This window comes from Mauremys reevesii, linkage group 3 (assembly GCF_016161935.1).
Source record: "Mauremys reevesii isolate NIE-2019 linkage group 3, ASM1616193v1, whole genome shotgun sequence".
NCBI lineage: Eukaryota > Metazoa > Chordata > Testudines > Geoemydidae > Mauremys > Mauremys reevesii.
Window position 1 is genome coordinate 15,152,296 of NC_052625.1, and position 22,556 is coordinate 15,174,851.

Here is a 22,556-nt window from a genome sequence, read left to right on the forward strand (position 1 = left end):
CTTGATCCTCTGTTGTCATTCAATGGGGTTTTTTGCCCTGTCAGTTGTTAAAAAAACAAAAACCCAACTAATTATTTGAGGGCTAATGTTCCATTTATGGTTTCCTGATATGAACTTGCTGTGCTTTTAGGGCCTGACTGAAATCCCATTAAAGTAGACGCAAGTCTTTTTACTGACTTCAATGGGATATGGACCAGCCCAACTTAGAGTACTCAGAAGTGGGAGAGAGCCCAAGCATATACTCGGTCAGAAAGAGACCTGTTCATCAGGCAGCACAGTGTCCATGCTCATGTTAGAAAACCAGGCGGATTCCACTCAGCTTGTGATATCGATTTTTATGAAGTCCAAACAAGTCACACAGTCAAATGCTTCTACTCTTTTGTCTATATTTTTTTACAGTGATGAAACTGGGTCAACAAAGGCAAATGTAAAGCACGAAGAAAACTTTTAGGGACACAATGCTGTAGTGAGAGATGCTAACAGTATGATTTGACTCGGGAATTCCTGACTGGGGAAAAGGCCTTAAGGAGGATCTTGATACTGAGAAGATTAAATAAAAGTGAATTGTTAAGCATAAAACTGAAAAAAAAAAAACCACTGGACTCCATTTAAACATATGCATAATTTGTTATGCTTCCTGAAGAACGCTAGTACTGCTGCTATATTAAGGCGTTAAATAGTTCTTTTCTGGGCAAAGACTAACGGGACTTTAAAACATTTGGTCATTCTTGAGATTCAGCTAAATGGCCCTATAAAGCAAAGGAGCTATCATAAAATCAAATCCAAGCACTAAGGCCATTGCCTTGGAACTGTGCAGGGATTTAAATAACTTTCTAGCAATTCAAGTGAGATACAGTAGTATCTAGACACTCTACCAAGCTGTGTGATGGGTTCTTTAGCAATGCAGAGACATTAGAAACTGTTCACTGTTTCAGGATGTGAGTAGCTTTAATAGAAAACTGGTGTCAAATGTAAACCCAAGTTAAATGACTCAAAAACATCAGGAATGGAGAAATGGAGCAGTTACCATTAATTGTTGTACTTTGCATGATGTCTTGCAGAGATTAAAGAAGACAGTCCCTGCTCCAAAGACCTTATAATCGAAGGGCCCAATCATGCACAAGCCTTAGTCACATGAGTAAAATGTACCCCATACGAGTAGTGCCGTTGATTATGTGTGATTAGACCTTGTCTAAGTAAGGCTTGCAGGATCTAGTCCATATTTATAAGATTGATACTGAACACAATGTTGGCGTGTCTATGCACATGTGGACAGATTGTATCTTGTGATCCAGTGAAGACTTCTATAGCACTGCTGCAGAGATGAATCATCCACAGAGGAGAATATTAGGAATTTTAAATTATAGGAAGCAACAATCCTCTCCACCGCAGTACTGAGCAACACCAACATATGAATGATCTTGAGAAGGTAAGAAATGAACGAGCTACTTAGAGTAATGTGCATGGCATAGTTTAAGAGACCTCGCAAAGATGGCAAATCCCACTTTGCACCAGGTTTGGAGTCAGGGAAAGGCAGTAAAACTGTGATAAGGTTGATTTTTTTTTTCTTGAGGGAAAGAATTTAGAAGTAAATAGGCAATGAAACAGCAAAGTCTAACTTTACCTCATTGGTGAGTGGAATACATAAGCATGGACAGACTAGCTTTAAACAGCAGGAGAAGTAGAGACAGTCAATAGCTAAACAAAAGTGATCAAGCTTATAACCGCTTTGGGCCAGTGGAAGAGGGAGAACGTTTCATGCCTGTTCCTTTGAAACTGTGGCTGGAGGCTGAGCTGAAGTGGACAGCAGAAATGTCAGATATGGGAAATCGGTTAGAATGATAACAATGCTTTGCAGTCAAATAGTGCCTCCCGTCTGAGGAGCTCAATGTATTTTACAAACACAACTTAATTAAACTTAACTTCCTAGCGAGGAAGGCAAGCATAATCCTCTTCTAGAGATGAGGAAACTGAGGTACAAACGGTGAGTTTTTAAAGTGACTACTGATTTTTGGAAGACCAACTGGAGAAGACGTACAGGGTGTTCAGGAAGTGCTGAGCATGTAGCCACCTTCTGAAAATCAGGCCCTTTAAAGTTGTTTCAAGTTAGGCTCACAAAAATCACTAGTGACTCTTGAAAACCTTGGCCCGAGAGACTAAGTGTCACAGAGACTGTGGCAGAGTGGGAACAGAACTTAAAACATCCCGATTCCTAGGCCTGTGTCTTTCCAGACCTCCTTTCCTCTGTAAAAATCTTCACAGGGGAACATGTCTGATACAGATTTGACAACAGATGTGCAGGGAGAAAATCAACCCCTGGCAGTGTGAAAAGGCAAGTAAATCATCTCTGAGCCCTTGTATCTTGTTTGCTTGTAATTTTTTAACAGACTTGAACTAGGAAAGTTTCCTGGAATCACATGGTCTCTAGGAGGCGTCAATTACTCTTTGAGCCAATATATGAGAGATGTTGCAGGAGTTTCTTTTAAACTCAGATTAGGGTTGACTGGGTTCATGTAGTTTCAGCAGTTCCAAAGAGCCAATAGTGAGGGTCAGAAACTTTCTTTATATTTGGTAGCTCAGCAGGAGGCAATCAAAAAAACTTCAGGGCAGTGGATCCGCTTGCTTAGGGTCAGCTGCATCCAGAGGGTTTTAGCAGTTTCAAGGAGCCGTTAGTGAGGGTCAGAAGTTTCCTTTATATTCACCAGCTTGGCCGGAGGTAATGAAAAACCTCAGGAAGGCAGAGCAGTTTATGCAGCTTCAGTGATTGCAAAGAGCCTCTAGTGAGGATCAGCAACTTGTGGTGACCCACCTGGGCTTGCCTGTGTTAAACTGGTCAAGTCAGCAAGCCAAGAAGCACAAGTGAAGCTGAACTCCGGATCAGCTGACACGGGAAGACCAACAAAGCTAGATGCAGGGCTGCCGTATAACTATCAGGTGTAGTATTTTTCATAAGGAAAACGGTGAGCTGAAGGAAGGATAGCACATCTATACTTCTGGATTCGAGACACGTTGGCATTGGTCCCCGTTCCGGACTGTTTAAATTGTTGTATTATGTAAATACAACAGTGTACCCCTCCCAAATATTTACAGACAACAATCTCATGCTAAATGTTGGAGGTGCAGGTTGTATCCAAATCTTTTAGATTGCTTTGAAAATCTCTGGCATGTTTGGAGCAATTACATACACACAGTTAGGACAATTTGCCAACATGTAAGTACAGTCTTATTTAACTATTAAGAAATTACCAGAAAAGTTCTACCACACAGGAGGGTAAAAATAAAATCAGCATACTAACTGTGAAGTACCAACGTGATCGTATTCCAAAATTCAGTTTGTAGACAAGGTTTAGAAAATGAGGGCTTCCATTTAAGAACCTGACAAATGATTTTCCTAACTGGGCATTTTTAATGTAGTGTGAAGCAACAACTGTGTTCCGAAAAATATAGGAGTTGTTTTTGTAAATTACCATGAGCTTTACCAGGAATAGAATTGAAGGCATCAAGAATGCATCTGAGAAAATAAAAATTACATTTCCCCTAGAATAGTTGCCCATTTTTATTTCTTACTATACTTGGTACTTTCCTTCATGCTTGTAAATCTATCACTTAACTAACATGGTACCTCTGTTCTCATTGTTATTATTCTTTACTTTACTAGTTCCATATATGCAACATATTCTGTACAATAAATAAAAGGCAGATTCCCTGTCCCAAAGGACTTACAATGTTAGGTAAGTTAGAAAACAAATAACAGAAGGAGGTGACAACTCAGGGAGGTGTAGGGGAAAGAAATGACAAGGAAGAGGACAATATAAATGTGCAGTCCTTGGTGAAATTAATGCACATATCTAGATGACCAAATCTTTTTTATGTCAGGGATCCGACAGCTGTTTTCTTTTGTTCTGATGTCCAATAGTGCTGTAAGAAAAAAATCCTATAAAAAGCAAAGGTTTCATGCTTTTACTAGCAGCCATCATCCAAAGCACAGGTTCTTCAAATGGGTCTGGTATCCAACTTCTCAATGTTTCAATTTCAACCTCTACAGGCATCTGTCCAGTCTGCAGGGCCACCCGGGGAGGGGGGGGGGGGGAGAAGTGAGGCAATTTGCCGAGGGGCCCCGCGAGCCCTGGCCCGGCAGCGGTCCAGGTCTTCAGCCAGCATTTTGGCAGCGGGGGGCCCTTCAGTGCTGCTGAAGACGCAGAGCGACTGAAGGGCCCCCCGCCGCCGAAATGCCACCAAAGACATAGAGCGACTGAAGGGCCCCCCGCCGCTGAAATGCCACCGAAGACCCGGACCGCCGCCGGGTGAGTACAAGCACTGCAGGTCCCCCGCTTTGCCCCAGGCCCCCTGAATCCTCTGGGCGGCCCTGCCAGTCTGCCATTCTAGGGGTGAGCTATTCAGTTTTCCCCTCCATTGAGATGAGATTCCCCTGCACAGCATCCATTCTTTGATGCAATAGCAAGAAGAGCTCTTACAGAGAGATCCTACGGACTGCCAGATCAGGCAGCCCTAGACCCGCCATCTAGTGATGGGCTCAAAGAACTTTGTGTTAGGGTCGTGTGCACTTTTTACAACTCCTCTTTTTCACACCTTGGCTTCTGCTTGACATCTTGTTGCTGCCAGTCCTTCTGTCTTTTGTGCCCTACAGGCCAGGGAAGTTGCATTTTTGCAAACAAAAATAGGTATTTAAATATCGTTTTGTTATAAATGCTCAGTACTCCAAAAATGCATGTATTCTTGGTACTGCCTCTGCACCCTCTCAGCACCTCTGCATCTGTATTTAATATATCAAAACATCCAATAGCTGCTGCTACTGTCCTAAGATGTTCCTCTACTAGCATCCAAACATGGGTGCTTAATGTTAGGCAGCTAAAGCTATATCTAGGCTCAGATTCTGCTAAGACTTACAGTGTATGAAGTATTACATATATTACGGATTCAGGACAGCATCCCCATTCAGCAAAGCACTTAAGGATGTGTTTGTCTTGAAGCCAATGGCACATAAGCATTGCTTAAGTGCTTTAGGATCAGGGCCTCAGAGCTGTCCCACAACTGCTCTGGGACTCCTCCCTGTGCGTAAAGCTAAGCACATGTGTAAAACTTTTCAAGACCAAGGTCTTGGGGACCTAAGTAAAAGTGGCCTAATTTTCAGAGCTGTGGAAGTCACTGACTTCAGTAGCCAGTGCTTAGCACTGCAAACGCTCTAGCACTTTTACCTCAGGGTCTGAATATAGATTTAAGAGGCTAAATTAAGGTTTCATAAAAATGCTGGTATTGTTATCTTTCCTCCCCTTGAATTTTTACAATTGCTGGCAACAAAGGCCATGCCACTGAGCAATATAATATCCTTTTTAGGATAATATTTTCTAGGAAAATGCCAAAAGAGCTGTCAACATAATCTAAAAATCCCAGGATGTGAGAAGACCAGCATTAAATATATATCAGTCAATTGCCTGCTTTCTCCTCTCCCCCTACTCAGCATCTTGTCATTCAGTTTTGTGGAAAGGGGAGTTTTCCTTGACTGTATAAGAAATCATAGAAATGTAGGGTTGGACGGGATCTTGACAGGCCATTTAGTCCATCTGCCCCTGTGCTGAGACAGGACCAAACATACCGTAGACCATCCCTGACAGGTGTTTATTTCACCTGTTCTTAAAAATCTCCAATGATGGGGACTCCACAGTCTCCTTTGGAAGCCTATTCCAGTGCTTAACGATCCTTATAGTTAGAAAGTTTTCCCTAATATCTAACCTAAATGTCTCTTGCTGCAGATTAAGCCCATTACTTCTTGGCCTACATTCCATGGACATGGAGAACAACGGATTAGTCCTCTTTATAACTGCCCTTAACATATTTGAAGACCATCAAGTCCCCCCTCAATTATCTTTTCTCAAGACTGAACATGGCCAGTTTTTTTTTTTTAAAACCTTTCTTCTGTCAGGTTTTCTAAACCTTTTTTATTGCTCTCCTCTGGACTCTCTCCAATTTTTCCACATCTTTCCTAAAGTGTGGCACCCAGAACTGGACACTACTCCAGCTGAGGCCTCACCAGTGCCAAATAGAGCAGAACAATTACTGTACAGGTCTTACATAAAACTCTTCTGTTAACACACCCCAGAAAATTAGCCGTTTTCGCAAGTGCATCGCCCTATTGACTCATATTCAATGTGTGACCCACTATAACCCCCAGATCCTTTTCTGCAGTGCTATCAGTTTTCCATTTCATTTTCCCCTTCCTAAATGTAGTACTTTGCACATGTCTTACTGAATTCTATCTTGTTGATCTCAGGCCAATTTGCCAATGTATCAAGGTCATTTTGAATTATAATACTGTCCTCCAAACTGCTTGCAACTCCTTCCATGTTGGTACCATCTGCAAATTTTATAAGCAAAAGAGTTACAGCACAAGCTGTAAAAGCTAAAATGCCTCATTGCTATACTTCTACTACATCCACTCAGCAAATCTCACCTGTTAGAACTGCTCTGTGCTGTGTGTCTGACGTTTGAGCCAGAGGCAGGGAGGGCATCCTGAAATGTCTGTTCCTCTTGCGATGTTAGAGATAGGGCGACAAAACCTTCATCTGAAGAATCCTCTCTGTCTAAATGCCCCAAAAGAGCTGTTAAAAATAATCAAGTTGTGATATTAGACTTGATTCATCACAAAGAACAAAACACAGCTGATTAGCCTCAATTTGCTCTCATAATAAACAATTAGGATTCTTCCAAAACTTTCACGTAACACAGGAGACAAAATGTTCCCTCTTTTTCAATTTGATTTGCAATGCACAAGGGAGAGTATACAGCAGTGGTTCTCAAACTATTTACCATAGTGGGCAGCATATATCCCATCCAATACTACCTGTATGGCCCTGAGGATGTCATATGGGCCACAGCTCTGTGCTGATTGGGCTGTAAGTGGCCCACGGGCTGCAAGTTGAGAACTGCTGGCATACAGCTATTATCTATGGTGATAGTTTTCATTCAGCCCCAGGATGCTCTCAGCAACTTCCCTGACATCGAGATAATGTGTCTATCCAGATAGTTATACTTTTCTGAGTCATGAGAAACTGCATATTTGTGTGATTTTCACCCTTAATTGTTATCTGAAAAACATTTTCTGGTCTCTAACTACCTGGTATCAGGAACTCCCTAAGAGTTTACAGAGGAAGACTTTTTTGAATAAAGAGACGTGGTCCACTCTAAATTATCTGTCAAAAATCAGCGGTCTAAGGGGCTGGCATAGATTGTGTTCCATGTGAGCATTTCACTAGAGCTACACAGATCAGCATTTCTGAACTGCATAATCTTTCCCTCTACATCTTTAAAAGTGAGTCAAACAAAGTCATAACATGTTTTCCCTACTATTTTTGTTTTGCTTAATTTCAGTTTACAAGAGAGACAACCCAGACTTTAGGACCCTGAAAATAGACGGATTTTACCATCTTTCAGGATATCAAAAACCTTAAGTACCCAAACCATCTAAAAGATGTAGAAAAATTGCATACTGTAGGTGTGACCCTTTAAAAAAAAAAAGGCATAATCAAACCCTAGGCTAGCAGAGTATGGATTAAGGAAACATCCTGTTACAGATAAAGACTTTAAAAGGTTTTTCTCAAAATCATAAGACCTTTTACTTTTTTTTTTTCTTTAAATCCTGTTTTTCCCTCTTGTTCTCTACCTCCCTGAATCCTGTATTACCTAATCTGCACAATACCCATGGTAACACCACGGGCAGTGGGACGAACACAATGCTCCTGCAAGCGTTACCACACTGTTGTATTTTACATTTTGGCCAGAGACCCAGAAGTGCTCACCAGCTTAGGAGGGCAAAGTCACTTGGGTTTCTGATCCTTCAGTTTCTAAAGGGCTAACTCCCCAAGATGTATTACTTTTCACGCTGTTCATGTGTGAGATGAAAATGTCGTGAACGAGATGAACAAGAGTAAACTAGCTTATTGACAGTACCCATAACTAGAATGCTCTGGCTGCACTGCCTTCACACATCCACACACACAGAATCATGCAGGCAGGGAACCATTAAACGGAATTAGCTTAGTAAGGGGCCACATGCCTCGATGCATGCGCACAACAGTTCCTCTATTAAAGAAGAGACGTTGATCCCACTCTAAGTTTCTGTCCATCTGTCTGGGATAAAAACTACAAAGAGAAGCAGTGAAAGCAGGAGGGTGAGCGTGTTTCTATGGAGGCAACATACTATATCTGGAAAATTCAAATTCCTGGTAAGTAAACTAGAATTTCTTCTGCCTAAATCTGTCTCCAGAGAGCCCCATTTGGCAAAACTAACGAGTAGTAACCATTTAACTTCATTTCTCAGCCCCTCTCTTTCTCTTAACTAAAAAGGGACTGCAGAGAGCTCCAGGTAGTGGCCTAAATATGCAATAATAGAATTTTGCTTAGGAATTTTGCTTAGGCAGGTCTCAGAAGCCACCCTAATTTCAGTGGACTAAGCTGTAAGGCCCTTTGGTAATGAACTGTATTTCTCAGAGCTGTTTTCAAAGCATTGTGCTATCCATTTTCAATGTATTTGGCCTGGAAGAGATTCTGTTTTTCAGCTCTGAAGCAGAGATGTGCTACCACCATTCCAGTTCTCACAATATAAAAAATTAAGAGACTTGTCTAAATTGGTTTAATTTATACTTTCTTGTTATGCCAAGCTGCAATACATGTGTCACACCTACATAGCCTTCCAGAGGTCTGGTCTACACTAGAATTTTACATTGGTATAGCCATGAAAAATCCACTTCCCTGAGATGTACCTACACCGTCCTAACCCCCAGTGTAGACAGCATTAGGTTGATGGGAGAATTCTTCCATCAACCTAGCTCCTGCCTCTTAGGGAGGAGGAGTACTTATGCTGATGGGCGAACCCCATCTGTTGGCATAGGTAGTGTCTACACTGAAGTGCTGCTGAGGTGAAGCTGCACTTCCGCAGTGTTTTAAGTGTGGACAAGTCCTTAGAGTCTCACCCACTTACCAATACGTAACTTTCCCTGCCTCCTCGTGCATATCACTTCCGAATTAGGCCCAGACTCCAAGGGTATGACTACGCTGCAATGTAAGCTCAGGATTCATACTCGGCTTAAGCCTAACCCCCTTCCATCTACACACAAATCATGCTAACCGTCCCAGGACCTGAACCAAGGCGGGCCGTGGGGTTAAAGCCCGATTGCTTTGCACCATTGATGCAGCCCCTTTTGACTTGTGCTTTGGCAGTCTGCCAAAAAAGTATTCCACAATCTCTCGAGCTGACTTTCTTTGTCCTCTGGACAGTCAAGTTTGGAGGACAGTCACGTTTTCCCACCACGAACAAAGTGCTAGAGCAGCCATTTTGGGAGGGTGCTAGGAAGTCTGAGATAGGGTGGTTGGACTCCAGCCCGCACAGTTCAGTGTAGATGCTGGAGCACCAGTTTGGGACCCAGGGTTCAATAATTCCTAACCTGGGGTTACAAATGAGTGTAGATGCTCATGCCCAGGTTAACACACTCAGGGTGTGCTAACGTGAGTTCTACTAACTCTGGGCTTTCAGTCCAGTGTGGGCATACTCATCAAGTAACCATGTATTAGACGCTAAAGGAGTCTCAATTGGTTTAACTCACATAGAGGTACACCAGAAAAGACGTGTATCGCTACAAAAGCAATTAATAGGAAGACTGTGATCCTGGGCACCCCTGTATTCACAACCTACACATTACTGCAATAATATTTGTACAAAATATGATATGTGAGGTATATGAAAGCTACTAACATGAGAGTTAGTAGTAGTGTTGTATAATATAGATCCGGGGTCAGCAACCTTTCAGAAGTGGTGTGCCGAGTCTTCATTTATTCACTTTAATTTAAGGTTTCGCGTGCCAATAATACAGTTTAAACCTTTTTAGAAAGTCTCTTTCTATAAGTCTATAATATATAACTAAACTATTATTGTATGTAAAGTAAATAAGGTTTCAGAATGTTTAAGAAGCTTCATTTAAAATTAAATTAAAATGCAGAGCCCCCCAGACTGGTGGCCAGGACCTGGGCAGTGTGAGTGCCACTGAAAATCAGCTCGTGTGCCGCCTTTGGCACCCGTGCTGTAGGTTGCCTACCCCTGATATAGATGTTAATGTTATACAGTATGTAAAGCTATGAATTCCCTCCGTATGATGTTACTAGAACAGGTTTAAGACCAGACAGCCTAGCCTAGGTAAAGGTAATAAACGGATCTGGCCTACACAAAGGAATGTGGGTTTAAGCTCAGTTTACGCATTAGCAGTAAACAAAGTCATTGAGCTAAAGCCGCAGGGGGTTATCCTGATCCTGAGCTGGAGAGACAGAGCATTAACATGGTTCCTGAACTCCAGAGAGAGACAGAAGACTGAATTCCCAGGAGGCGTTCCTAACTTGTAAGACAGACCTCCCTTTGGGAATATAAGGGACAGAGAGACACTCAATTCTTATCCTTCACTTTAGGAGACAAAGAAACCAAGCCAGCTGATCTGTGAAATGGATCCCAGCCAGACCAGCCAAAAAAAGGCTGGAAAGGAGACTAGGGGTGAGCAAAACCATCTTGAACAAAGACTCTCTCTTGCTAGATGACGTTTTAGACTTTTAGATATGTGTTTTCACTTTTATTTGCTTGTAACCATCCCTACCTTTTATCTTTTACTTGGTATCACTTACTCCACGCTCTTTCGGTGGTAAACTTGTTTTCCTGTCATTACAACTCATCAGTGCTGGGTATGTCCAGTAAAGTGTGCTTCCAGACAGCTAACGGGTTGGAGAGTTTTTCTGCCTCTGTAAAGGCAGCGAACTGAACATTTCTCTGGGAGGGTCCAGTGAGAGGGTCATTTGGGGATGAATTCGGGCCTGGAAGGGTACCAAGGTCAGCCCACATGGAGTAATTTGGCTGGGCAAAGCCAGGGTAAAGTTTATGGGCTGTTGGGGTGTCACAGCTTTGGACCAAAGCTGAACAGCCACAAGACACCCAGTGTTACAAAGCAGACTATGACCAAACCCCCTTACTAGCCTGGGTGAACCCCAAAACTTCTCAGTTGATCATCTACATTTTCAACATAGTTAACGTTTGTCCTATGCAGGGGATTGAACTGTGCTGTAACAAGGAGGCATAAGTGGGCTGAAGCCTGGGACGTGTCTGGTTACAACACAGGTAGGTCACATGCAAATAAAAATGTGTTGTGACTAGGTCAGGGGACAGTGGTGCTGTAACCAAGTCTGCTAACCTGGATATTTCTGAAGTGTAGGCAAGCCCTTAGTTAGACCAGCTTACAGATCATTAAATGGGTGTGACTAGGTCTAATGGAGTCTAACTGAGAGTAAGGGAATCTACCATCTACCAATTTACACAACCCCTCTGAATTTGGCCCTATAAGTTCTGGGGAACTGGCTTGCCCTTAGGAATGCTAATGAGTTTTGGCACTTTCACATCTATGTCACAACTTAAATCCAAGCCAGGCTCTGTGTCCAGAAGTTAATTATATCTGATGGTTATTCAGTGCTTAATGTGAAATGAATTAATAGTTTGTCTAGTTCCTAGTGATGAAAGGCCACAGTATCATTACCATAATCACAAAACCAGCATCACACGTTGCACTAAGTTGTATCCTTGCTGGTAGTATAGAGCAGAGGCCAAAGACTTGAATGGGTCTATGCTATGTTTCTTATCTCTAAAGGTGGTCCCTTCAGAACACGCTTGAGAAATACTAACAGGGAGCAAGGGAAAGCTTGTACCTGTTCTCTCTTGTCTGTGGATAAATATTGTCATTCTGGCACTTTTCATGATCACTAAATTCATTAAAAAATTTTAAAAATACCCATCAAAGTCCATTCACATGTAATGTGTAGATATTATTTTATCAGGCCATACACAAGTTGATCCCTACATCTTTTTTTTACTTTTAGGACAGAGAGGGAATTCCTTAAGGCAAAACTAAAACACCATGAACACGACGAGTGCCCAAAAGGCTCACTAGAAGTACTAGTGGCTTCTTTCACTATAGGTGGAACGAAGGAAGGAAGAATGACCTTTGTATATTTTGGAGGCAGTGGAGCAGGAGAAAAAATGATGGTCCATACCGTCCCAATGCTATTCCTGATAAGAGGACCTAGTGCTACAGTATGACAGGCTATATTCAGGAGAAGGTGAACAGCAGCTCAAAACCATGAGAATCAATTGCTATAAGATCTTTGGAATGAAGAAATACAAACCTTCACTATGGATCCTTGGATTCCTGTTTCCCGTGGGCACAGATTTACTTTTAATATATTGAAGCATTTTTCCTTAGACATTCTTAAAAAATTACTTTTCCCTACATCTAATTTAAAGAACTGAGATCTGGCCAAAATGGCACTAATACAGTAGAGATGGGCTGGTTCATATCTGGATTAAGTTTAGGGTAGGTTTCAGGGCTGAATTAGGACTTGGTCTGGTGGTACTGGAAGGCTCACAAGGTGTTCACATAAGATTTCAGCCCTAGATGATGACAACATTTCAAGATAATGTGTAGTCTTGGTTATAGCAGCACCACAAAAATAGGCCTGTTCCAGGTTTGGATCTTGAACTCTGCAGTTTGCTGAGTTCAGCTCTGGGGATTTGAATTCGAATTTGCACAACATTTGAAAGAATGCAGAAATCAGTTTCCAGCTTTGCCTCTTCTCTTTGAGAGCGTGAAAGATTTCATTTTTAAAGGATTTTTAAAGCATTTTTAAATGCTATGATAACTTATATCTTGCTAAATGTCTGAAGATCACATTTGTCTAGATAACAGTTAGGATAATATTGTATGATGATAACGTACTCTTAGATTAAAGCAATGTGCTCAAGGAATCCATATGTATCATTATGGCCTCCTCCTAAAATTTGCTGGCAGCTGTGATTGTAACATCTAGCACCTGGCTGGAAGAGCCAAAGATAGTTCTGTATTAGCCCCTTGACAGGTTTTCATATTATCCAGCCAGAAAGGTATTCTGAGAAGACTTCATGCAATAGTGATGGAACTCACACTCCTTCCCTGGTGGTGATATTATGCATTATTACTTAAATGCACCTATTCGCTATGGGCTCTGTGCCTGCAAATAAAAAAAAATATTCCATTCTCAAGTCTCTTCCACAGGACTTTCAGGGATAAAATACATCTCAAGACATGCAATCACATGGCAGAATGAAAATCTTATTTTAATATTGTTTGCAAAATTGACAGATCTACTTAACAGAAGCCATTAAAATATTTACAAAGTAGCAGCTGCTCTTGTAAAAATCCAGCTTTTTTTTTTTGGGGGGGCATGAAAAATAAACTAGTTGATAAGTGCAAGATAAGCCATTTGACTTCGTCTTTGTGTGCGCTGCATGGTATGCACAGCCAATTCTGTACAATCTGATGTTTACAGAGCAATCGTAATGTACGACCTCCTTAGGCAACAGGGACACAAGAAGCCTTTAAAACGCTGAAGCAAGCATTTAATCAGAACTCTTCATGCTGATCTTTGAAAAATTCAATAAGTTCAAAAAAAATGTAACTCCTTCTAAAGATAAAATATCAGTTTTTTGCTTCAGGAGTTGCAAATATATACCAATGAACTCCCAGTGAACCAGACAGACTTCAGCCACTGCTATTTAAGAGAGTAAGCCATATGTTGCTCAGAAAGAAACAATGCAAGCACTCAAACGATATAAGTACTTAGGCCAATTGAGTGTTACTGTGGTATAATAGCTCAACTAGTCAAAACATATCCCCTTCTTTTGGTACATTTAACCAAATTATCTTTTCACCAGGCTAGCTAGTTTGATGTGAATTATACATTTCTTTATTTCACATGCTTGTTTCATATTGAAAGCAAGATTTTTACATACTGTCCTAAAAAGATAAAGGAGATAGTTACATGCAAGTAATTACCGCAGAAGTGTGAGTAATACTGAGTTTGACCGTGTATGTGTTACACAGCTGTTCCACCTTGAGTCTATTGTTGTTCTGCTCTTAGATGATGTGAGGATTTGCATAGAATCCATGGGTGACATTCTGGCCCCACTGAAGTTAAAGGGAGTTTTGCCACTGACTTCACTGGTGCCAGGATTTCACCCTGTATGTGTGTGGTGTTTTGTTTTGTTAATTAATCACACACGTTTAGAAGGTGCTCATCACCAGAGCATCTCAAACCTATTTACTAAGTTCAATTAAAAATACAATATAGGCTGAAAAGAGAGCGCATCTACTTGGCTACCCTAGAACCTTGCTAACGTAAAAGCTGTTTCCCAAGGGACGGCCCAGGACGTACCAATAGCACAGAAAAGCCAGACCGAAGAGGCGGGTCCTACAATGTGCTCCAAATATGACAAGATCAGGCTCTGATGCATTGCCAGCTGGAGCAGCTTTGGCAGGCAGGGATCTGCCATTGCAATGCCCTCCCCTGCAGGCATGTTGACTCCAATCTTATGAGCAGTCTCCTGGCAATAAAAAGGCCTGCAGTTTCAGCTTTACGTTTGATAAGTCTTCTGAAGCATGTGATCACCTAATTAGCTTGAGCGCAAGCAGATATACATCTCTATATAGTGGTAACACATGCGATAAGCGGTCCTGTCATGGTATACCATGATCAACATAATACCATTCTTGTTTAGTAATTATAGCAGGGGATAGGCTGGCAGGGCTTCTGGGTTTTATAGCTAACTCCTCTATCGACTAGACCCATTTTCTTACTCATAAATGGTATTTCTTTGGGGGACAAGGTTAGTCTGTAACTTGATGGGCTATAACTAGCAGTCCCACAAAACTATCAGGGAAGGACAACCTATTGAGCACGGAGGATAGAACTGTTTGGCCAAAGGCTGGATCAGCAGAGGTGGAAGTGCACACTCTATAGCAGAGGTGGGCAAACTATGGTCTGTGGGCCACATCCGGCCCGCGGGACCCACCTGTCCGGCCCCTGAGCTTCTGGCCCGGGAGGCTTGCCCCCGGCTCCTCCCCTGCTGTTCCCGCTCCCCCGCAGCCTCACCTCACTGCACCGCCAGCGCCATGCTCTGGGCAGCGAGCTCCTGTTGGGCAGCGCAGCTGCAGAGCCGCAGCCTAACCTGGTGCTCTGTGCTGCGTGGTGGCGTGGCTGGCTCCTGCTGGGCGGCACGGCTGTAGTGCTGCCAGCCAGCAGTGCTCCAGGCAGCGCGGTAAGGGGACAGGGAGCAGGGGGGAGGTTGGATAGAGGGCAGGGGAGTTTGGGTGGTGGTCGGGGCGGGGTGTGTGGCTAGTGGGTGGGGCGGTCAGAGGGCAGGGAACAGGGGTGTTGAATGGGGGCAGGGATCCCCAGGGGGTAGTCAGGAAGGAGAGGGTGGGGTGGATGGGGTGGTTGGGGACTGTCAGGGGACAGGGAGCGTGGGGTGGGGGGGGTGGATGGGGCAGGGATTCCAGGGGGCTGTCAGGGGACAGGGAGGATTGGATGGGGCAGGAGTCCCGGGTGGGACTGTCAGGGGGGCAAGACGTGGGGGCGGGGGGGTTTGGATAGGGAGCGGGGGCTGGACCATGCCTGGCTGTTTAGGGAGGCATAGCCTCCCCTAACCAGCCCTCCATAAAATTTCAGAAACCCGATGCGGCCCTCAGGCCATAAAGTTTGCCTGCCCCTGGTCTATAGTGTCTTAGTGAAAGTATACATGGAAGACCCGACTAGTCTGCTTTGTTCAGGGTCTTATACCAGGCTCATTACTATTGTATCTAAGGGCTTGTTTTCACTACTGCGCTACATCGGTGCTGCAGTGCCAATGTGGCAAGTCTGGTGAAGACATGCTATGTTGATGAGAGAGTGTTCTCGCATCGATGTAATTACTCCACCTCAATGAGAGGAGGAAGCTATGTCAGTAGGAGAGCGTCTCCTGCTGACATAGCACGGTGTGGACACTGCTTTAAGTTGATATAACTTACGTCCCTCGGGGGGGTGTTTTTTTTCCACATCCCTGAGCAACGCAAGTTACATCGACTTAAGCAGTATTATAGACAAGCCGTAAGTCATAGTAGATTGCAAACTTCCCTTTGCTATTGATTGCTATTCTAGGGAAGCATTACCTTTCTCAGGGTATGTCTACACTTACAGGGGATCGACGCTGCAGCGATCAATGCACTGGGGGTCAATTTAGTGGGTCTAGTGACTCCCCCTTGACTTTGGTACTCCACCGGAATGAGAAGTGTAAGGCAAGTCAATGGGAGACTTTCTCCTGTTGACCCAGTCCAATGTAGATACCACAGTAAGTTGACCTAACTTACATAGCTGAAGTTGTGTAACTTAGGCCGACTTACCCCCGTAATATAGACCAGGCCTCAGCCAAGGGGCAGAATTGCTTTCAGCACTGTGAATCCTGAAACCAAACAGTTATCCATGCAAAGGTGGAAAGCTGATATTGCTGCCAGGTGAACCTTGATAGAGGAAACTGCTAAGCCTTGTTCTTACACCACAGCTATGTTTTACCTCAACAGGCAGGGAGGAGCTCACTTATCTCTCCTTTTTTAGGAAACCGTGCAGTTTCAGGTGCAGCAGATAGTCAAGTATGTGTTGGATGGGTGAATGCATCAGCGAGACTCTGGTTTGACCAGCACAGAGAGCCACTTCCACTTTGACAAGCAGGGGGCCCTGATAGTGGGCTTTCTGCTACTTAGGAAGAACCTACGAATGGCCAGACTGGGTCAGACCAATGGTCCATCTAGCCCAGTATCCTGTCTTCTTACAGTGGCCAATGCCAGGTGCTTCAGCGGAAATGGACAGAACTGGGCAATCATCAACAAAGCATGGGGTTGCATCCCTGACCATCTTGGCTAATATCCATTAATGTACCTATCTTCCATGAACTGATCTAATTATTTTTTGTACCCCGTTATAGTTTTGGCGTTCACAATATCCCCTGACAATGAGTCCCACAGGTTGATTCTGTGTCGTGTGAAAACTTGGTGAACTTGCTCTAAGCAAGCCTGTTTTTTGAGATTTAGTTATGGATCTTCCAGGCTGTTAGGTGAAAGGATTGTAGGTTTGAGTGGAGCAGCCAACCGTGGTCTTAGGAGATCAGGCCTGAGTGTAGTGGGAGTGAGAATGGAGATGCTACCGAGAGGTCCAGTAGAGAATATAATTTATATATAATTTAAGTGCGGGCCCGCTTGATTTTTAATAGCACTCTGTGTAGGAGAGGAATGGGGGAAAAGCATAGTTAAGCTTTTCTTTCCAGGGTAGCAGGAAGGCATCTGTGATTGAGCCTGGACTGTGGTTTTTCAGGGAACAGAACTGGTAACATTTTCTGTTGGACTTGTTTGCAAATAGATCTATTTGGGGAGTCTGTCCGCTGCTGGAAAATACATCTGGCTACATCTGGGCAAAGAGACCTCTCACCGTGACTCAAAAATGACCTGCTCAGGTGGTCTGTTAGCTCATTCTGCACCCCCGGAAGGCAAGAGACCTTGAGGTTAACTGAATTGCTTCCTGAAAAAGGAGGATAGGAAAGCTCTTCCCTCCCTGTTGAGGTAAAACATAGTTGTGGTGTTGTCTGTAAGAACAAAAAGGTTTCTCCCCCAATATGAGGTAGGAAAGCCTGACAGACAAGATGGATCACCCTCAGTTCTCTGACATTGATATGAGGAGAGAGCTCCCACGATGACCAAAGAGTTATGCTCCTGAGTTAGGAGGGGCCCCAGGTCTGAGATCTGAGTCACTGACAGTTGAGGGTGATGAAGGAAATGCCCACACAAACATTGGGAGGATCCAACCACCAGTTCAGGGAAATTAGAACTTGTGCAGGTACAAAGAGCACAGCATCCAGATGAAGATGGCTGGGCGAATACACTGAGGTCAGCCATGTCTGGAGGAGTATGAGGTGCAGCCTCACATGTTGTACTACATATGTGCATGAGGCGATGTTGCCTACGAACCTCATAAAGTTTCGGGCTGTTGTAATGGGTGAAACTTGAGGACAAATTGAAGAAAGTCCAGAGAAGAGCAACAAAAATGATTAAAGGTGTAGAAAACAGGACCTATGAGGGAAGATTGAAAAAATTGGGTTTGTTTAGTTTGGAGAGGAGAAGACTGAGAGGAGACATGATAACAGTTTTCAAGTACAAGAAGGAGGGAGAAACATTATTCTCCTTAACTTCTGAGGATAGGACAAGAAGCAATGGGCTTAAATTGCAGAAAGGGCGAGTTAGGTTGGACATTAGGAAAATCTTCCTAACTGTCAGGTGGTTAAGCACTGAAATAAATTGCCCAGGGGAGTTGTAGGATCTCCATTATTTGAGATCTTTAAGAGCAGGTTACACAAACACCTGTCAGGGATGGTCAATAATACTTAGTCCAGCCATGAGTGCAGGAGAGTGGACTAGATGACCTCTCGATGACCCTTCCAGTCCTATGTTTCTGTGTCACTAGAGAACAGATAGATTGGAATCTTGACTCTGAGAGGAATGCTCTGACCTGGCTAGAGTTGAGCACCGCCTCTACAAACTGTCCTCTGTACCAAACAAAAAGTAGACTTGTCTGCATTGATCAATAGGCCTAGGGCCTTGAATGCTGAGTGAATGAGTTGAATGCTGGATATAACCTGGGCTTTGGACCAGCTCTTGACTAGCCTGTCATTGAGATAAGGGTAGACTTGCACTCTTAGTCTCCTCAGAAATGCTGCTACCACAGCCATACATTTCATGAACACTTGAGGAGTTGCAGAGAAGCCGAATGGAAGCACTGTGAACTGGTAATGTGCCAGCTTAACTATGAACCTGAGGAATTTTCTGTGCCCTTGGGGTATTGGCATATGAAAGTAGGTAACTCTTAAATTGAGGGCGATGTACCAGTCTCCAAGTCCAGAGAAGGAATGGTGGATGCCAGAGTGACCATGCAGAACTTTATCATTTGAGACAGTTGTTGGGCTGTCTCAGGTCTAGGACAAGTCTGAAACCTCCCTTTGCTTTTGAGATTAGGAAATAACAGGAGTAGAAACCCTTCCCTTTTAAATTCTGTGGAACGTCCTCTATGGCTCCCAAAGGAAGGAGAGATTGAATCTGCTGACTCAGAAGTTCTTAGTGAGAGGGGTCCCTGAAGAAGGACGGAGAGGGAAGGTGGAAAGGATGGAAAGAGGTTGTATCCCACTTTTCAGTACTCAACAGCCAACACAGGGGCTTTAAGACCAATGACCAATGCACCGGGAATTGAATAAATCCCTCAGATGGGGTAAATAAACCTAACTAGCTAAATACTAATAACTTTAATAACACTAAACCATTTACAATAAAATACAGGCGAATGCAGTCCATGGAAAGTACTTGCAAAAGCAAGAAGAGCAGTTCCAGTGACCATCATGGACTGTAAGAAGGAACTGAGGGGGCTCGGAGTTGGCTGTGCCCTTTATACCAATGCCAGCAGCACGCGATAGCAGAGGGCAGTCAAGCTGCCCCAACGCGTACCACCGAGGGAAAAAATTCTGGTGACTGCACACAGGGTGTGTGCACACGAAGAGAGGAATGCACATGTGCAATCAGTCGAAGGTGAAACACAATTTCCTGGAGCTGATGAAAACAGGAAGGGCATGTGTAGAAAAATAAAGGAGTAGCTTGCAGCATCACAAATGTTGGCCATCAACAATTATTGCCAGCTTGGAGACCTATCAAGCTAATAAAATGGTCACCAGAAAACTAACCTTAAAGGGTAAATGCTTTTCACTGAATGCTTTGTCTTCAAAGAGCAGACCTACAGAGCTTGCAACAGTAGATTCAGCCTTCAGGCAGGAAGAATCAATCTGACGGAAAGATTTACTCTAAAAAGAGCTCTAAGGGAATTTTTGGAAAAGGAATAATTGTACTATGGATTCAATGCTAAGGGGAAATTTGTTAGGTCTAATGAATTGACTGTGGCACCAGAAAGCTCCTAGACATCAGAAGAGTGAAGCAGAAAAGACTTACATGCTATGGATAGATGGCTGAGAACCACATCCGCCCGCTACAACTCTGTGGAGGAGTCCAGAAACATGTGAAGGAGAATCTTGGGCTACAGGCCTGAGAAGATGTCCCCTGATAGGCCAGAGGGTCCTGGAAAAAAGCCTGGGAAAACTGGATGTTCACTGGAAAAGTGAAGAAATCCTAGACAAGAAACGTCTGCCTCAATAGCAGAGAGAGAAGGACCACTGGAAGAAGACCGCCTTCCACAAGAAAGATTGAGTTCTGGGCTTCAGATGACTTGCTCTTCCTACAAGATGGGATGAGGGCAGTAAGGTTCTTCTCTGCTCCTTGAACAGCATGCTGTATTCAAAACATTGCCTGGGACACTTGGTATCCCCTTTGCCAGTACAGGTAGGCAACCACCTTTGAACTGTGACCCAATTAGAACGGCCGGGCCTCTCTGATGACAGTCCCCAGAATGCAAACAAGGCTTTCTTATAGCTTGTAGCACAACAACATATGTATCTAATTTGGTCTTGAAATGGGACAATTTCCGTTAGCCGTTTTGCCCCCTATATGCTATCTGCCTTCAACACTACCCCTCAGAGATTGGTTAGTGAAACTGCTTAACAGACTGGACTCCTAAAGTTGCCACAAGAGGGAAACTTTGATGTGCAGCTGGATATGTATTAGTCTCACCAAGTCCTGGGACTGATTAACTCCAGTTCAGAAGAAACAGGTGCAGGGTGGAAAACCAGAAGTTAGTGCAGGGAACCACCTGGAGATAGGAGACAAGCAATTGGAGTAGGTGCATTTTTTGGTGAAGAGAGGAAGGACCAACTCCTAGACTCCTGGCTTTACTTTGGCTATTCTTTGACAAGGAGGCTCCCTTTTGAAGTTGATGCAGAAGATGTCCAGGTGGACAAGACTTTGGGACAGCATCGGAAAACTTCTGAGCAGGTTTATAACAAGTTGATAGCTCTGAAACAAGGCTAGAGTGCAAGAGTTGGCTAATTGTGTCTCAATCGCTCAAAAGGAATTGCTACAGACTGCCTAATTGTTGAGATAACAAATCAATGCAATTCTCTGCTCCTGGAGATGGGTTACAAACATGTTTTCTGAACTGTATTTAAACTCTAGGTGCCAGCAAGACCAAAAGGGAGATTGCAACACTCCAAGTACAGGTTTCTAAAGCAAAACTACATCTACAGTTGATTCTAGGAGGCAATAAGGACATGCAGGTACACATCCTCTATATCCTTTTGATATGAGGAAATTCCCTGGGGCACTGGCTCCAATGTTTGCACAGGCAGACTCTATGTTGAACATCTTGGTGGCAACCATATGACATCTATCCGGGCTAAAGCAATTCCAATCAGACCATTTCTTTCAAATAAATAAATTAAGCAGACCTCTAAATTAATGATCTGAATCGATGCTATAGTTATTGTGGGTGGCAAAAAACCTTGAGACTGATGTCACAGCACCCGGGCAAAGAGGTCTTGTATTGGCTTTATCCCCTTCACTCCTTTGTTCTGAGAAACAGCGGGAGAAAGATGGGCAATTTGGGATAAAGAGGAAAACTGAAGAAAGTCTACGAAAACCTGCAGCACTAATGAACCCAGCCCCCCAGCTAGAAATGATGTGCCTCCATTGCTGCTGCAACTGAAGAAGGCAGCCTCTAATGCAAAGGGGCCTGGAGGTAAAGTGACATTATGTATGTTCACGTGCCCTCAGACCTCTGCTGTTGGCGACAACCCTTTGACTTGGAGGGACACTTTCTTCTTTCCTTGCTTTATAGAAGAGACATATCGAAAGTTAGCTCTGCATCAGGAATGAGCCCTATTGGGATATTCTTTGCACTTCCTACATGTCAGGGGCAAGCAATTCAGGGTCTGATTAAGGGGATCAAGGCAACTACTCCAGGAGGGGAGAGCCATTAATTTTCACTTAGTGGACATTTCTCCCACTAATGAAGAGTTAAGCCAGAGGGCTCTGTGGGCTACATTAAAACTCAGTGGTAGACCTGGCTGATAGGAGATGGAATCTTGGTATGCATTTTGCAGATACTAAGATACTCAGCAAGGTGGAATTTCTTCTTCACATCTTAAGTGAAAGCTGTTGAGGAGGGGAAAAAAAACCAACTCTGAAATCTACTCCATTAGAGCTCTGGCAAAGTATAGGAACATAATGCCAGAACCTTTGAAAAAAGACTGTCAGTCTCTTTTAGTGGATCTTTGAGATTGGTGTTGCTCTCTTTAGGAAGGGGAGACTGACTCCCTGAAAACCTGGCTCCTGGGGAACAAATTTTAAGACTTTGTGCCTACATAACTGTCTTGTATTACTAAAGGCTTGTCTACACAAGAAGATTGACCAGAATAGCTCTTGCTGAACGAACTATTGTGGAATAGCTCTCTGGGTGGTCACTTATTCTGGAATAAAAGTGATTTTATTCCAGAATAGTTGCTTGGCTTTGGAATGGTACTCATTATTCAGCAGTAAAGTGACTTTTTATTCTGGAATAGAGTGTTCATAGCAGTAGATATTGCACAACAGCTGTTTCAGTCAGTTTTCTCATATAGACAAGCCCTTCTGTCTGCAGGGAGAATGAAGCATCTATTTAGCACTACCCAGATGCTGTTACTTAACTTTTGG

At 43.4% G+C, this 22,556-nt stretch overlaps 1 protein-coding gene and 1 long non-coding RNA gene across 13 annotated transcripts in view; one reads left to right on the forward strand and one right to left on the reverse strand.

The window, feature by feature from the left end:
- Positions 1–13,285, forward strand: part of LOC120401067 — a 34,667-nt gene extending 21,382 nt beyond the window's left edge. Inside the window, exons 1-4 of one of the 2 annotated variants that reach the window (XR_005596259.1) lie at positions 8,145–8,240; positions 10,471–10,552; positions 11,097–11,167; positions 11,920–13,285. This is a non-coding gene — a long non-coding RNA (uncharacterized LOC120401067). Of the gene's footprint in view, positions 1–8,144; positions 8,241–10,470; positions 10,553–11,096; positions 11,168–11,919 lie in introns of those variants that run through there. The other variant, XR_005596260.1, reaches the window with a different exon arrangement.
- The window catches only part of LOC120401063 (WD repeat containing planar cell polarity effector), a 301,239-nt gene that overhangs the window by 14,792 nt on the left and 263,891 nt on the right, over positions 1–22,556 (reverse strand). For all 11 annotated transcript variants that reach the window (XM_039530641.1, XM_039530637.1, XM_039530632.1 and 8 more), the window contains one exon: positions 6,470–6,617. In XM_039530641.1, the coding sequence (XP_039386575.1) occupies positions 6,470–6,617 (148 nt within the window). The remainder of the gene's footprint in view (positions 1–6,469; positions 6,618–22,556) is intronic.